Genomic DNA, 17,596 nt, shown 5'->3' on the forward strand with positions numbered 1-17,596 from the left:
AACCACAGTCTAAAACAAAACTCCTGCCTAATGCAGATACTCCTCATAATTACAGCTTGCAAAAGTCATAGCATGGAATCACGTGGGAATCCTGAGGAAGGGCCCGCTGACTGTCTAATTAAGCCAGCAATGGCATCTGTGCTTCTTCTAGTTGCCAGGCATCAGTCAGTCAGGCTATCTGGATTTCTCTTGCTACTGAATCTGTGCCACCCCAAAACTTCCCCATATGCCCCTCTGTTACAACAGGCTGGGGCCATCTCCCTCCCAACCCTTCACTTGCACAGTAAATGCCCAGGCCCAGAATGAGCCTTAGCTGCTAGGGATCTCTAAGCAGGGCTGTGGGGTGGCCATTCTTAGTGAGAATCATTATAATAATTATCAGACTCAGACTTCAGTGCCTTAAGGCAGCATGGTACAATGGGAAAGGTTACTGGGTTTGGAGTCACTGTTTGACCCAGGGAAAGTCACATAGTGTCTGTGGGTCTCTAAAAATGAAGGGGTTGGACAAGGTGACTTCTAGGTGCCTTCCGGCTCTAAATCTGTGCTTCTGTGATTTCACTCATTTAGATATGTCCTACGACAAACCCAAATGCCAATTCCTCCACACCACTCTGGACAAATTTGTGAGTTACCGTGGCCAAAAATAAATGAATGAATGAATGAACGAACGAACGAACAAATAAACAAATAAATAAATAAATAAATAAGTGAATGAATGAATGAATGGAAAGCCATCTCCTGGTAGTTACTCTTCTGGTAATGAGCCTCATTGAACTTACCTAGGTTGGTCCTCAGATGGCAGATGAGTCTCCTACCAGGCTTGTTCAGGTCTCTCCAACATTACAGAACGTGCCAAGGTTTATGCTCTATTGGCATAACCTTCCAGAATACAAGGTCACTTCAGTATCACAATGATCCATCTAAATAAGATTTTAATTGGGACAAAAAAATGACATTGTTTTCATTTCAATTCAATGAGTATTTGCAAGTGCCTGCTGTATGCCAGGTGCTGTGTATTTCTTGTGTTTCCTAAGAAATCCATCATATATATTTGTCAAATTACAGAATCTCAGAGGTTGAAGGCTCCTTCAGAGTAAATGAGTCCAATCCATTCCTGCTATCTGGTCTAGCACTTCTCTACAAGAGCTCTCACAAATAGTCATATATGTTCTCGGGATGTTTCACTTTTTGTATTTATATCTGCAGTACCTGGCAAATAGTGGGTACTTCCTAAATGCCTGCTAATTAATTCATTGGCAAATGTCTTATTAATTGCTAAGGTAGTTCATTCCACTTTGAGTCAGATCTAATTGTTAGGAACTTCGTCTGCGTATTGGGCCAAAATTTGTCTGGCTTCCTGTAACTTTTACTCTTTGGCCTGAATTCTGCCCTTTGAATTGAATTGAACTGAAAGCAAAAAAAAAAAAAAGGTTCTGTCTTTGCCAACAAGATTGCTGGTGCATGAATAGCATTTTATGCTATCTTTATATCTTCCCAAGCTTTAGGTTTGCAATTTTAACCTTTAAGAGATGCCATGTTTTTATAGTGTGTAAGCTCTCTGAAGGCAAGAATCATGGTTTATTTCATCTGCACAGTCATCTATACATTAAATATATTTATTGAGAAAACTTAAAGGTACATGGGAGCTGTCTTCAGGTATAGGAAGAACTGTCATGTCATGTCATGAAGAATTAAATTTCTGCTTGGCCCCAGGGGGCAGAACAAAAAACAGTGGGTAGACATTACAAGGAGGAAAATGCAGGTGCAATCTATGGGGAAATGGTTTAACCATTCATAAGATCAAAGATTTAGATCTGGAAGGGATCATAGAAGTCCAATAGGTGGTGCAATGAGTAGAGTTCGGGACCTGGAGTCAGGAAGTAAATGTGGTCTCAGACACTCCCTAGTTATGTGACCTAGATAAGTCACTTAGCCTCTGTTTGCCTTAGTTTCTTCATCTGTAAAATGGGGAGAGTAATAACATCTATCTTCCAGAGTTATTATAAGGATAAAATGAGATAATATCTATAAAGCACTTTGCAAACATTCAAACACATTTTATATATGTTCATTATTATTATTATTTATCCACTATCCCCCCACCCCAGATGAGGAATGTAAGGCCCAGAGAGATTAAATTACTTGCCCAAGGTCATGCAAATAGGAAGGATTTAAAACTTGGATATGGAGTCCAAAGCCACCTATTTTTCCACAGTACTAAGGACCCCTTCTCAGAATGTCTATAATTGCATAAAATAAAATACATAGGATGGCAAAGGAAAGTAATTATATTGAAATTAAAATGTTATCTTTTTTCTCCCATTTAAGTCCATGGGCCAACTCCTTAAAATTTATCCTAACCCTAGATTAAGAATTGCTTTTAACAAATCCTTACTTTGAGACTGGCAATCTTCTTACATTGTTTTGAGGTTACGGAGGGAAGCTATCGTCTTGTCCCTCCTAGAATGGGCTTTGGGACTTTAAACCACAGTACAAATATTGGATAATGGTGGTGTTATCTTGTTCTGGTGTAATCTCTCTTTCAAGGAAGCATAGAGTGAGGCTTTTGGGCACGTATGTAGATGACATAAAATGCGTGCATGCTTAATGTGGGTGATTCCATGGAAGAGCATAGGATGTCTTAAAAGACCAAGCACCCACTGAAAAGCTTAGGGCCCATGTAGGCCAGTGTGAATCATGGGAGCATGGCCCTTGGCCCACGTCCAGAGCATCCCTGTTCTTCAGATGAGCTCTCTTGGCAAGCTGGGATAAGAAGCTCAGATGTGGATTTTCCTGCTGAGATTCTCCTGACAGATTGGGGTCAAGAACTGATTTCCTCCTTTGGCTACAGCAAAGGAGGCAGTAACAGGTGTTGGCCAGACCTGAGATCAGATGGTTTCCTTGGCTCCATCACAGGCTAGCAGATAGGCAGGAAGGGCCTAGCACAAATCTCATCCCAATGAAACCTTCTCCAATCAAAGGGACAAAACGCTGCCTAAATTCAGAGTCATAACAAGATTTAAGGTGGCTGGCATCTATCTTAGGCACCCATATGGAAAGGTAGCATTTCATCACCATATCTTGAATTTTTCTTTTCACCCATGCCTCTTTCAGGTTTAGAGAAGACTGTGGATTCTGGGAGAGGGTAGGAGGGCTAATGAGTGTTGGGGAAGGAGAGAGAAGGGAGAGTTTGCTACCCTTCCCAGTATGACTGCACTCATGGTTAAACTGTCTCTCCCAAGGCCCATCTGTACAGCCACTGCTCCCCACCTCCTGCCTCTTTCACTAAACTGAATTTGGTCCAGATGCTGGGGCATCTTGTTATGGCTCTGACTAAATTCACCTAACTAGTTAGTGGTAAAGTCAGGACTACAACCTACATCTCATCTTCTTTATCCCATGCCTAGATGACTCTTAAGGCCCTGAACCCCTTGTGGGAACTTCCAGGACTTCCTGGGAATAGGAGCCAGGGATGGTGATCTGGATTACTTAGGTGCTGTTCATTTTGTTTTAAAAACTGTTCTGTCATATTCAAAGTACAATTTTTAGATACATAAAGAGAAAAGGGCACTACAGTTTTTGCCCAGCCTCCAGATGTGATGCCTTATAAAGTCAATTGTGTTTAGTGACAGCAAACATCTCAGGGAATTATGAGCTACTTAGGTCTAATCTGCTCTGTTCTCCTTGTCATAATCCTAGAGTCTTAGAGAGCTGATGCTAAGAAATTAAGGAAAACATGCAAAAGATGAGGAATCATGGTAGCGGAGAGGCTAGAAAGACAGCATCAGAGTCAGTAAGACTGAGTTTCAAGTCCTGTCTCTGATAGAGTTTGGCTATGTGACCCTGGACAAGTCACTTAGCCTCTCAGTGCTCTAAGTAATTCTCTATAAGTTGTGAAAATCTTCCTGATCTGAGCTTGTAGAAGGAGTTCTTCACCAAGGACTCCCTACACCAAGGAAAACAAGGTCTAATCTAGATAGATAGATAGATAGATAGATAGATAGATAGATAGATAGATAGATAGATTGCCCTTCATTCTCGAAGAGGACCAAAATGATATCACTATGTTGGGGTCAAGGTATTAGTGTGTCTGCCCATGGCTGATCAGACCAAACAAGATCAGAAGACTCTTATCACAGGCCAGACTCAAATAGTGAATATGAACATTTGGAGTGGGGCTGTCTCTAAATGGGTACATCTCACATTTCTTTTGTGCTTCATTCTGCTTTGCTCACAGAGCAGAGCACCTTCTTCAGTGTGGGCACACTATCCTGGGTGGTCTTGTGCCAGTCTCTCATGTTTCATAATCAATTCCAAAGTTCTTCAGAAAGACTTTGAGAATGCCCTTGTAGAGATGGGTGGATAAAAGAGGCAAACAAAATCAAGAATATTTTCGTGATCAATAAGCATTTTATTAAGTGCTAGGCACTGGATTAAGCAATGGGGGATAAAAAGAAAAAAACAAAAATAGTCTCTGCCCTCAAGGAGTTTACATTCTAATGCAGGAGACGTGATGTCTATAGATAGGTACCTACATGATCCATACAGAATAGGTGGAGAATAATCTGAGAGGAAATAACCGAAGCAGATGACAGTTTTGTTTTCACTTGTCTTATCTAGAATCCTGAAATATTAGACCCACTAGCTGGTAATTCCTCCTCTGTATAAGGAGAGATTTATTTCTCTGTTGACTTGCTCCTGGTGCCAGCTTGGGGATTAGTGTGTCAATTCCATCGTAAAGAGTATTTTCAGCACGGATCACTGATTGTTTGGGATGAAGACACATCTACTTTGGCAAGTTGGTCCTTTATGTATGAGGCTCAACTTTCTGAAAGTATGCTTAGCATCATAGAACCAACCGAATATTAGAAGTAGAAGGACTTTGGAATTGAATCCACTCCCCTCATTTTAAGGATGAGAAACTAAGGCTCAGAACCTTGGGAATTGCCCAAAATCACACTGCTAACTAGCAGCAGAGATTTGATTGAGATAGCTGGGTGGCATAGTGGATAAGGCTCTAGGTTTGGAATTAAGAAGACCTGAGTTCAAAATTGGCCTCAGACACTGACTAGCTGTGTGATCCTGGGCAAGTCACTTAACCTTTGCCTTCCTCGGTTTCTTCAACTATAAAAATGGAGATATTAATAACATCCACCTCCCAGATTGTTTTAAGGATCAAATTTAAAGCACTTGTCACAATGCCTGGCACAGAACAAGCACTTAATAAATGCTTGTTTCCCTTCTCCCTTTGTTTACCTGATGCCTAGTTCAGTCCTTGTTTCCACTATACTATGTCCCTGATGATTAGTAACTATCACCTAAAGTGATTAGCCAGGTTGACCCACCCATGGAATCTTCAAAGTTATGCAAGTGTGCCCTGTCTCCTTGGAGCGGGTGGGTTTTATTGGATTCATTTTATGTGCCTAGATGCATCTCTTTCCATACATATCTGTATGTGTATCCTGTATGTAAGTAGTACACATATGTGCATATATATATATATATATATATATATATATATTATATCATATGATAATAGTAAGCATTTATATAGCACTTAAAGATTTTGAAAGTGTTAGCTAGGCATCCCGGTGGATAGAGCCCTGGGCCTGGAGTCAGGAAGACTCATCTTCCTGAGTTCAAATCTAGCCTCAGACACTTACTAGCTCTGTGACCCTGGGCAAGTCACTTAACTCTGTTCACCTCAGTTTCCTCATCTGTAAAATGAGCTGAAGAAGTAAATGGCAGACCACTCCAAACAGGAAAGCCCCAAATGAGGTCTGACAAGGAGTCCGACACAACTGAAAATGACAGAACAATGACAAACAAAATATTTCCAAAGCACTTTACTGATCTCATTTGATTTTCACAGTGACCCAGGATGTGGGTGCTATTATTATCCCCTTTTTATAAATAAGGAAATTGAGGCAGAGAGCTATTAAGTGGCCAGGGTCACACAGCTAGTAAGTGTTTGTGGCTGTATTTGAACTCAGGTCTTCCTGAATTCCAGGCTCAGAGCCCTATCCACTGGGACACCTAGCTGCCTAAGTGGACTATAGGAAAGGAAAGGGGGTACGTGGGAGGCTAGACAGCCTCTGAAGTCCCTTCTAGGTCTAAATCTATGATCTGATAATCCTGCGTCCCTGCTCTGGAATTGCTCTGGCTTGTCAATGAACCTCCTAAAATGTAGTATCCAGAATGAACAGAATTCTCCTTCCGGATGCCCTGTAATGTGCAGAGGGTGGTAGGACTGTCACCTCCCTATTATTCCAGCCCTCCACTCTCCTAATAAAATTACTTCAGCTGAGGTTCTGCCCCATTTAAACCCTAGCTCAGGGGAATTGCAAGATTAGAAACATGAATCAGAGCAGGGGCCTATTAAATTTAGTCAGTTGATGGAGGGTTTGGGAGCTTTTGGCTTACACCATTTCAATTCAAATATGTCATCATTTTGTCCTTTTTCAAAAAAAATTATTTTTTAAGAAATTTGAAGAAAGTCAAGGCAGAACCAGTAGCAAAACAGCCTTTTACCAAGCTCTTCAGAATTCCCTGGGCGGAGAGGACTCAGACACCAGCATTGAAGCAGCAGCTGCGTGGTATTATTCCCTTGAGCATTCAACTGAAGATTACTCATCATTCTCCAGGGCACTGGAAAATGCTACTCGGTAAGAGATAGAAGGAAGTGAGTTTTTGTTGACCGTGATTTGTTGTAATTACCATGAAACACAAAACTGCTTGGCTTTTTACTCATGTTTTGGCTTTAATTGTGGTCGTTAATTGTTTGGCAAATCCCATTATACTAGAAATAATATAATCTGTTGTATAGTGGGATATGACTGGCATTGTAAAGTCATAGAATTTTAAAGCTATAAGGGCCCCTGAGTGATCTTTTAGCCCACTAATCTTTTAGCATTTCACAGAAGAGATGGGAAGGAGTAGAAAGTTGAATTGACTTGCTTAGGCTCACATGATTGGTTAGGAGAAGAGCTAGTTTAAAGAAACTAAGTTATTCTGCCTAGAGAAGAGAATTAAGAAAGGAGGGCAAGGACAAGGTAGTTTAAAGTATTTGAAGGATTGTTATACAATCAATCAACAAGTATTTATTCAGCACTGTATGCCAGGCACCTTGTTAAGTTCTGAGAATACAGAGACGAAAAATGAAACAATGCCTGCCCTCAAGGAGACATTCTGAGAAGACATGTACATATAGAAATAGACACATAATATACATAAGATAACAAACTGAATATTCTGCTTACCATTTCCTTCAATTATTTAAAAACGTTATTCAAAGACAAGGGCCAAAAGTTTTGCCAAATTACCAAAGAGGTCCATGACATATAGAAAGGTCAGTAGCCCCTGATTGAGTCCAATCTCCTAATTTTACAAAGGAGGAAATTGAGGTCCAAAGAGTTTAAGTGACTCATGTAACTTGGCACAGGTAGTCACTAGCAGAACCTGGATTTGCATTCAGGTCTTCTAACTTGAAATTCAACACTTTTCCCTCTGCACCAGTTATCAGCAGAAGGTTAAATGCTATCCATTGGAAGTAGGAAAGTATGGGCTACAGTTTAGAAAGTTCTGTGATGTATAAAAAATTTGAGAGACATGGTTTATCATTTTATTATTCATGCTAGTATATAATTAATAAACGGGGTCAGTGGCACTCTTAAATGCCAAAGACCCCTGTGAAGCCTATTCAATGTTTATATGCCCTTAGAAGAGTGGGTGTTCCTGAGGATGGCAATCAACTCTTGATTAGTTAACAATTAATGAGAATAATGAATATTATAATGGAGGTAGGCTTATTCTAATGAGGGACTGGGAGTCATGACTGATCATTCAGCCTTAGACAAAGACACTTACCTCTTATCCAGACTACCCCATCTAGGACAATCTAGACAAAAGAGGGTATCCCTCTGCTCAGTGGACAGCAATAGCCAGAATTCATCTTAGATTAAATTCTTTGTAAGATTCTCTAATTGGGTGGGGTAACTATTCCAAGATTTCATCTCATTATCCACCCTGCCCTTCAGAGAACTGTGCTTTTCACCTAATCTTCAAATGAGGAAAGGAAAAAAAAACTTAGATCTCCCCAATATTTGGTTATTTAATAATCATTTCTTTCAGTTTCCATCCCATATGGTCAAAATTTAAATTTTGAAAGATTGGTTCATTTCTTTGGAAAATTCCTACACATAAAGAACTAAACTCTTATTGTCCCTATAATTCAATTTAAATGAAATGCCACTGAATGCGTTTGTCCTTAGGAACCATTCATGTACCTTCTCTCTCTTTGCAAGAGCAAATTCTTCTGTCTCAAGTAGCCCTTCAGGAAGTGATTGCCCAAAGGTTTCCTCCAAGATCGCTACCCTCTCCTGCCATATCTAGATAAGAAGACTTGGATTTCCTTCTGCATCTTCCATCTTTTTCGCCTTCCTCTTTTCCCCCATCACCTTCTCTCCTACCATGATTCACCCTGTTCTGTGATCAAAATGGGAAGAATGCAGTTATGATTGATTCAACATCCAGTAACTTCTACTTTCAGGAAGCTCATAGTTCCCCTTTTGCTCCTCTCCTCAGCCAGATTAAGGTCAGGCTGTGATTGCTCCACTAGCCAATGGAGGAAGAACTGGTTTTAGATGTTTTGACAATCTGCTAGATTCACCCAGGGGTGCTGCAATCTCCAATCTGAAAGTGGATCAAATAATCAACAATTGAATGGATAAGCCAGAATAACCCTTAGTATAGAATTGTTGGAGATGACACACTTTAATTCTTGTTAAAAAGTAATGCTCAATCTTAAAACTTTTATTTTTCTCCAAGTATTAGTTCTATCACAGGTGACACAAGTGGATAGAGTTCTAGGCTTAGAGTTCAAATTAGCCTGGGTTCTAATTCTACCTAAGATACTTACTGGTTATGTTACCCTAGGCAGGTCACTTAAACTATCTTAGCCTCAGTTTCCTCATCTATAAAATGGGGAAGTTGGATTTGATGGCCTCTAAGATCCCTTCTAGCTCTATACCTATGAATATATGAAATCACCTTTTGTTTTAAGTAGTGATACTTAAGGGGCATCTACGTGGCTCAGTGGATGGAGTGAGGAAGACCTGAGTCCAAATATGGCCTTAGACATTTACTAGCTTTGTGACCCAGGGTAAATCACTTCACCCTGTTTGCCTCAGTTTCCTCATCTGTAAGATGAGTTGGAGAAGGGAAATAGCAAATCGCTCCAATATCTTTGCCAAGAAAATCCCAAGTGGGGTCACAAAGAGTCAGACTTGACTGAAACAAATGAACAAAAGTAATACTCATAGTTCATATTTCAATGATACTTTACAATTTTACAAAGCACTTTCCTCATGATAAATTTTCAAGATAAGTAATATGAATATTATTTTCCTTGTTTTAAAATAAGCAAAATGAGTCTCAGAAGGGAGACTGGCTGACCCAGGGTAACACCACTGGCAAGGATTAGAGCTGAGATCCTTCCCCAACTCTCCTGATGACTCCAACATTCTTTCTGCCACACCACATTGCCTACTGCCCACACCCACCCTAGATTCTTGATTTAGCCCTCCGTAGCATGAAGAGTATCTACTTCCACATTCTAGGATCGTTTTTGTTCCTGGTATGGTATTATTATTTCCCATAAGTGCTCACAGCACATGGATTGTCCAAACTGGCGTTATGACAGAAGAGTCAGGAGATTTGTACATGCACGTGCTATTGCCAGAATAGTTTACCTACTGAAACCAATGTGTCACAACACACCCTTTGAGAATTCCTGCTCCAGAAGGTATCAATTTCTATAAAAAGATGGACAAGAATAAAAACTTGTTCATATCTAAGTGTTAATTTGTAGGAAGGCTATGAGTGTTCTATCAGAAGAGAAGGTAATCAGGGAATGTTGGGGGATCAAGGAAGGCTTCAGACAGGAAGTGCAACTAGAGTAGATCCTTGAAAGATGGGTTGAATTTGGCTACATGGAGGATGCTGGAGATGGGTATCTTTTTTATTTAAACACATATAATTCCCTCAAATTCAACAGACATTTGTTTGACCCTACAAATGCCGAGCTAGCATAGTACTGGGTGATACAAAGCCTAGACAAGGTGTGGTCCTTGCTCTCATTGAGTTCACAGTGGTACATGGCATTTTACAGAAGAAAAAAGAGGCACTTTCCCTGAAGTCCACAATATTCTATGTGGTCTCTTTCTGAAAAGTCTAGCTAATGAAATATGTGGAATCTCTAAGCCCTGCATGATTTCCATAAATATAAATTGCCAACATGTTCTGCTGGAGAGAAAGTGGAATTTAGAGTTCATCAAAGCAATCTCATCACATCATAGAATTCAAAGCTGGAAAAGAACTTAGAGATAATTTCATCCAACCTGCACTTTGCAAAGAAAATTTAGGCTTAAGGAGGTGAAATGACTTTCTCCAGGTCACACAGGGATGATAATAATAATACTAATAATAAAAAATCAGCATGCTTATAGTGCTTTCAAGTTTATAAAGTGCTTTGAAGGCACTATACTTATTTGAGCCTCAAAACAACCATGGGAGGCTGTCTTTACACCTACAGGTATCATTATACCATTCTGACAGATAAAGAAACTGAGGCACAGAAGTTTAAGTGACTTGCCTGTGGTCACACAGTTTATAAGTATCAGAATCAGGATTTGAATCCGGGTCTTCCTGACTATAATTATAATAACTCTATTATTCCAAATTGCCTCTTAGAAATTAAGCTACAGAGCCAGAATTCTAACCCAGAACTTCAGATGCAAATCTGGTACTCTTTTCAGGGTGCCACACTGAAAGGTTATCCAGTTATGGTCCTGGGGCTATTTATGACTGACCTTGGACAACACTTTTTCTTCCAGCTATGGGGGACTTAGACATGAAATGGAAATCATTAGCATTGTCATGGGACAATAGAGAGACAGGCCATGCTTAGTGGGGCATGGTGTTTTGGGGGCATGGGGGGCTGGAGCTAGGAACTGACATGGACACAAGTAATGAGTCAATTACTATAGAATAATATTTCCATGAATCCAGGGGCTGAGGCTAAGGTACAGCTTTAGGCCAACCTGGAGGGAGGTAGTCAATGTATGCAATCTGGGCAAAATCCAGGTTTTAGGGATGTAGATTGAGCAGATGGGTGCAGGCAAAAGTAAGGTTTCAGACACAAGGGAAGAGAGAATTAAATACATATAAGTAAAAAGACTAGGATCATTATCTCCTGGTTCACACAATTAGACTTTTGATCCAGGACAAAAGTCATCTGACCCTGGTTTTAAATACTCATCATGGAGCAGGTATATGTATCCTGTAAGTTGAAATGGGACTCTGCAGGCACTTATGACTGGTGATTGCAACTCAAGTAAGAGACTAGGTTCTCTGGGGAGTCCCCCCACATTCTGGAAGGAATTTTACAGCTACCTTCTTCTTGTCTTCCAGAAGGTAGCATTGACTAAAATACAATCTCCATAAAATATTTTAATCTTCACATGCATCAGAATTGTTGAGGCATTAGGTACAGAATTAGAGGAATTATCTCACTCTGGTAATTTAGTCAGCAGCTCGGAAGGATTTTACAAAGCTAGTTCAACCAACCCATTTTACAGATTAAAAAAAAGAAGGCCCAGAGGGTAAAGCAAATTTTTCCCCAAAGTAAAATTAGTAGTAGGGCTTAGATTTGAACAGAGGGATCTTTTTTAGGGATCTTTCCATTGCACCAAAATGTGCAATGAATAGGCTGTTGGATGAGGAAGGAAGCTCTGGATTCAAATCTTGAACCAGACTCTTACTAGCTCAGTGACCTTGGGCAACTTGTTTTACCTCAATGAGCCTTAGTGTCTTCATCTAGAAAATGGGCATAATAATACCTATAGATAATAAGATCATGTATAGCAATCAATTGTGTATTTATTAAGTACCTACCATATAAGGTCTTTGCAAACTTTAGAATATTACATAAAAGTATTATTGACAATTATTTTCTTAGTTTATCATAGCCCAGATTCCATTATTATTAGGAATAATCTTGGTAATTGGCATAGCTTCCATTGTTGAGAAGAAAGAAGAATATAGAAAAGAGGCATGAGAAAAGAGAATGACAGTGGAAAGAATAGTGGCTTTGGGGTCAGAGGTCCCCAGCTCAAATCACACTTTCATTGCTTATTAACTGGGTGACCTAGACAATATCTGTTCTTTCTCTGTGCCTGTTTCTTCATTTGTAAAATGAGGGAGTTGGATTACATAATTTCTAAGGTCTCTTCCAGCTTTAAATCCAATGTATGATCTCTTCAGATCCATCTTGTGGGGAAATTCTATGCTTATTCCAAGTATCTTTTCCATAAGAAATTGTGTTACACAACCACACATACACACACACACACACACACGTACACATACCCACCATGGAAAATACACCATCTGGTCATGTGGACTGATTTGCTGTTCCCAAGGTACAGGTAACAGCTATAGATTGGCAGGAATCCAGAATGCCTGAGGGGTGGAAATCTAACAATTCCAAATACTTGCTGTGATACTGGGAGGAGATCAGAAGTGAGAAGGCTGAACACTTTCTAAAGGAACCTCCTGCTGTAACCAGACAAGTCTGTTCCTGACCCCCTCTGACTCTGTCTTACACTTTCTCATGCCTTATTGCATTTGCTATGCCATGACCCACAAATTTTCTCCCCTCCTCTCCCTGTCTCACTCACTTATGAATGCCAATGGAAGAAACACCTTTTAAGGACCCCAGTATAACCAAACTGCGTAAAAGCCCCCATTTGATGGGAATCTACTCATATAGCTGAATGCAACAGGACACCGCTCATGCAACCTGTCTGACACATCCCGACTGGCATGAATATGGTGGATGGAACACCAAGCCACAGGGATGGGTGTGGTCATTGGGTCATCTGAAAAGTTCTATCATTTTCCATAACTCTGCCCCTATAGAAATACTACCTGTCCTGCAAAATCCATTTCAGTTAGCCAAAAAGCATTTTCTATGTGCTAGCTAGGCACTTTGCTAAACAGCAGAGATACAAAGAAAGGCAAAGACAGTCCTTGCTTTCAAGGGGCTCCCAATCTAGTGGAGGAGAAAACATGCAAACAACAAGGTATATTCAGAGTTACTTGGAGGCAATCTCAGACAGAAGGCACGAGGGGGCCTGGGAAAAGCCTATTAAAGAGCATAGAATTTTATTGAGACCTGAAAGGAAGCCAGCAGCAGAGATGAGGAGGGGGAGCACTTGAAGCTTAGGAGACGGAGAATGAAAATTCACAGAGTTGGCAGATGGAAGATCATTGTCACTGTATGTGGAAGGGACCAAGATGTAAGCAGACTGGAAAGAAAGGAAATAACCAAGCTCTGAAAGACTTTAAAGGCCGAATAGAGGATTTTACATTTGATATGTATAGCAAAGCATTCAGAAGGTACTGAAGTTTTTGGAGTAGGGAAGAGACACAGTCAGACTTGTTCTTTGGGGAGATGACTTTGTCAGCGGAATGGACGATAGGAGAAACCTGAGTCAGGGAACCAACCAGAAGGCTACCATAATTGTCCAAACAGGAAGTGGTAAGGTCCTGCATTAGGGTGGTGACTGTGTCAGAGGCTAGAACGGGGTATGTATGAGAGATATTATGAAGGTAGAACTGACAAGACTTCCAATGGATTGGATCTGAGGGAAGAGTGAGAAAGAGTCAGGTATCAAGGATGACACCTAGGTTTTGAGCCTGGGTGACTGAGAGGATGGTGGTCACGTTCCACCTTCTCTGGGAAGCCTTCCCTGCACACATCCATCTCCTGGAATCTCTGATTTCCTTTAGGATTCAGCTCAAATACTATGTAATGCATGAAGACTTTCCTGGTCACCCCCACTCCAGTCTCTTAATCTAAGAAATTAAAGTGGCTTGCTTTAGGTCATGTGGCTAATAAGTAGCAAAGCCAAGATTTTAACCAAGATCCAGGTTCATTGTTTCTTCCACTGTACTATTTATCTTGTGTTATTACTACTAATAATAGCAATTGCAATAACATTATGTTTACATAATACTTTTTTAGCACTATAGTACTTTCATCACTTTCTTCAGAATAGTTTTGTAGGAAATACAAGTATTATTATCCCCTTTTTTGATGAATGAAGAAACTGATGGTCATGGAGTTTGTTGCTTACTAAATGATGCTTAAGTTGGTAAGTGTCAGAGGCTCTGATTAAACCCAAACCTTTGACTCTAAGTATCACACTTTTTCTATAATATCAAATCTATTGCATAAAATCCTAGAATCATGACTTTAGAAGACATTTAATCCAACCTAAACAAGTCCAATCTCAACAGTAAATCTTCCAGCCTCACTTAAAGACCTCCAATGATGAGGACCCCTCTCTTTCCCTAAGGCAGCCCATTCCATTTTTCCCAGTTGTTCATGGGTTTTTCCTTCCGTTGGGCCCAAATTTACCTTTCTGGAAATTCTATTATTTTCTCCTTGTTCTGCATTCTCAGTCCTAGCAAAACAAATATAATCTCTTTTCCATGTGACAGCTCTTCAGAGACAGCTTTGATCTCTCCCTTAAATACTGTTTTCTTCAGGCTAAATATCCCTTTTTCTGTCAACCAACCTCATAAGGCATGATCTCAATTTCTTTTACCATCCTGATTTCCCTCCTCTGGACCTTTTCCAGCTTATCAAAGCTTTGTTTAGAATGTGGCACTCAGCACAGAATGTAATATTCAAGAAATGATGTGGCCAGGGCAAAGGTGTACAGCCCTATGCTCAATAGATATTGCATTGTTAATTTGCTTTCTTCCTGTTTCCTGTTACTCTCAGCCTCTCTCCTCACTCAGAGACATTCCAAATTATATTACAAGTTTACTCCCACTGTATTTGTATCAGCCACCCAAAATAGTAAATCGAATGATAGACCCCCTCAGGGCACATCCCAGATTCCTATAGTGCTGAACCAATGTAATCATCCCTGAACTGGCTCTCATATTCAGTTACTCATTTAATGATATTTATTAAGTCCTTTAATTAATCATTCAATCAATCAACACTTATTAAGCACTTGCTATGTAAATATAATAAATGAAATTATCCCAACTCAAAATCATCATAAGAACTTACATTTACATAGCACATTAAGATTCCTGAAGTATTTTAAATAAATTAACTAATTTGATCTTCACAGCAACCCTGTGAGGAAGCTGCTATAATTATCCATTTTACAGCTCAGGAAATTGAGACTCAAAATAGTTAAGTGACTTTCCACACATGTAATCAGGATGTGAGGTAGAATTCAGGATTCTAATTCAAGTTCAACATCCATCCAATAGTCTAACACTCTATTAAGCAGCTAATTGACTCAATCGATCAAGTGTTGGACTTGGAGTCAGGAAAACCTGAATTAAAATCCAGTCTTAGATCCCTACTAGCTTTGAGACACTGAGCAACTCACTTAATCTCTTCTGTGTCTGTTTCCTCATCTATAAAATGGGGATGATAATGGCACCTACTTCACAGGGTTGTTATAAGGATCAAATGAGCTTGTAGAGATAAAGCACTTTGTAAAACTTAAGGGACTGTATACATGCTAGCTATCATCATCATCATTTATTATTATTATCATTATTATCATTATTATTATTATTATTATTATTATTATTATTATTATTATTATTATTATCTAAGTCCAGCCAAAACTATGTGCCAGGCACTGGGGATTCAAAGACAAAACAACTCCTGCCCTCCCAGAGTTTGTATTCTATAACAAGGGTGAGAGCATGTAGACAGATAAATCAATGCAGAGCAATTGGAGGTGGAGGACACTAATGGCTAGAAGGGGTTTCTTGTTTGTCCTTGGGAATATTCTACTGTGGACTCAGCATTTGGCCCTCCTTGAGGGAAGGGACACAGTGTAGTGTTGGTGGTGAGTTGGGGTTGGGGAGCAGACCAGTTCTCTTGGGATAGTGCTAAAAGCACAGGTGGTAAAGCACAGGTTTGGATGGTGAAGGGCCCTCACTGATGGGCTACTGAATTCATAGTGTGACTACCTAGATCGACCCTAACAGACTCTCTCTCTCCTCTCTCTCCTGCTCCAGAGACTATTTTATCAACTGTCCCATTATTGACATGGCCAACCACTGGGCAAAGGAAGCCCGAGGGAACATCTATATGTATTACGTGCCCGAAACCTACTCTCAGAACAGGTAAGGTGACCATTTGGCCAGAAATAGCTGGTCTTATGGAGAGAATGTGTTTCTTGAAACCTGGGTGATCCTGGTCTTTTTTTGCTTTAAATAAAATTAGCCCTCCAGATTTTCAGAAATCTATAACTTTGTAAGTGTGCATATTCTCTCCTCCATTGGGGATCACCTTTTCTTGTCTTAGTAGGTGGTCTTTGTCCCTTCAGTTAACTTCATAATCTTTCCATACTTAGAAGGTTAATCCTCAGCTGACCCACATTAAGTCTATTGGTACACCTTTCAAACTTGGTAGGACCAGCTGGCATTTATTAATTCTCATTGATAAAGAGCTTTGAGATTTGTGAAGCACTTTGCAAATATTATCTTATTTAATCCTCACAACCCTAGAAGGGGATGCCTCTACTATCCCTGTTTTACAAATAAGGAAACTGAGATAGACAGAGATTAAGTGACCTGTCCAGCCTCCCAAAGCTAATAAATATCTGAGGGTAGATTTGAACGCAGGTCTTTCTGACTCCGTGTCCAGCTCTCTATCCACTATGTCACCTAACTATCACTTGAACTCTCTTGGTATATCCTTTGAGAACCAATGCTATGATGGAGAATCTGCAAGTAAGTGTCGGAGATCCTTTGAACCCAGGGTGTCTGACTCCAAATCCAGGACTAGAAATTTATAATCTCTTGGGGAGGAGGAATAAGGGATGGGGAGAGAAGAATCAGGGAGGGACAGCTACAACATATTCACAAACAACCGTAATACAAGATAGAGCAGTGATTCTCACAGACATGCTAGTGTTTTAAAATTGTGTACCAGTAATTCATGTCATATGTGCAGATGGGAGTCTCTCTTGCTTATATTGGACTTAAATTTATAATACCATGCAAATATCTCCTAACATTCCTCACAGTAAAGAATAGCATGTTTCTCATAAATGTTTGAACACCGATGTAGAGAGTGATAGGAGTAAAGGTCAAATCCAGACACAGTGCTCTAGGCAAATGTGAGAAAGGGAAAATCTCTTTAACTGAAAAAATCAGGCAGGGCTTCAAGGAGGAAAAGAAAGATTTCAAAAGGCAAGGCTAAGGAAGGAGGAGGTATAGTTAATATTGTTACAAGAATATCTTGTAATGAGGAAAGTGAGACCAAGGAAGAATAAGATTTCCTTAAGGAGAAGCTGAACAAGAACTGGAACCCAGGTCTTCAAATGCTAAGTCTAGAGTTAACTTTGCAATACAACTCATGACTTCTGAGAACACAAGACAAGCCAGATGGTCAGATTCAGCCCACCGTTCTGTCTCTGATGTTTGTATCAAAGGACGCGGTGTGGTTGGGCATGATAGCCACCCGCAAAGTTTAGCAGCTTTAAGC

The 17,596-nt window shown here is 40.0% G+C and overlaps 1 protein-coding gene across 1 annotated transcript in view; it reads left to right on the forward strand.

Moving 5' to 3' along the window:
• Window positions 1–17,596, forward strand: part of TG (thyroglobulin) — a 364,454-nt gene that overhangs the window by 327,608 nt on the left and 19,250 nt on the right. Inside the window, exons 45-46 of the mRNA XM_078151800.1 lie at window positions 6,484–6,665; window positions 16,123–16,230. Of these exons, the coding sequence (XP_078007926.1) occupies window positions 6,484–6,665; window positions 16,123–16,230 (290 nt within the window). The remainder of the gene's footprint in view (window positions 1–6,483; window positions 6,666–16,122; window positions 16,231–17,596) is intronic.

This window comes from Phascolarctos cinereus, unplaced genomic scaffold (assembly GCF_003287225.1).
Source record: "Phascolarctos cinereus isolate Bilbo 61053 unplaced genomic scaffold, phaCin_HiC Scaffold_4;HRSCAF=312, whole genome shotgun sequence".
Classification (NCBI taxonomy): Eukaryota; Metazoa; Chordata; class Mammalia; order Diprotodontia; family Phascolarctidae; genus Phascolarctos; species Phascolarctos cinereus.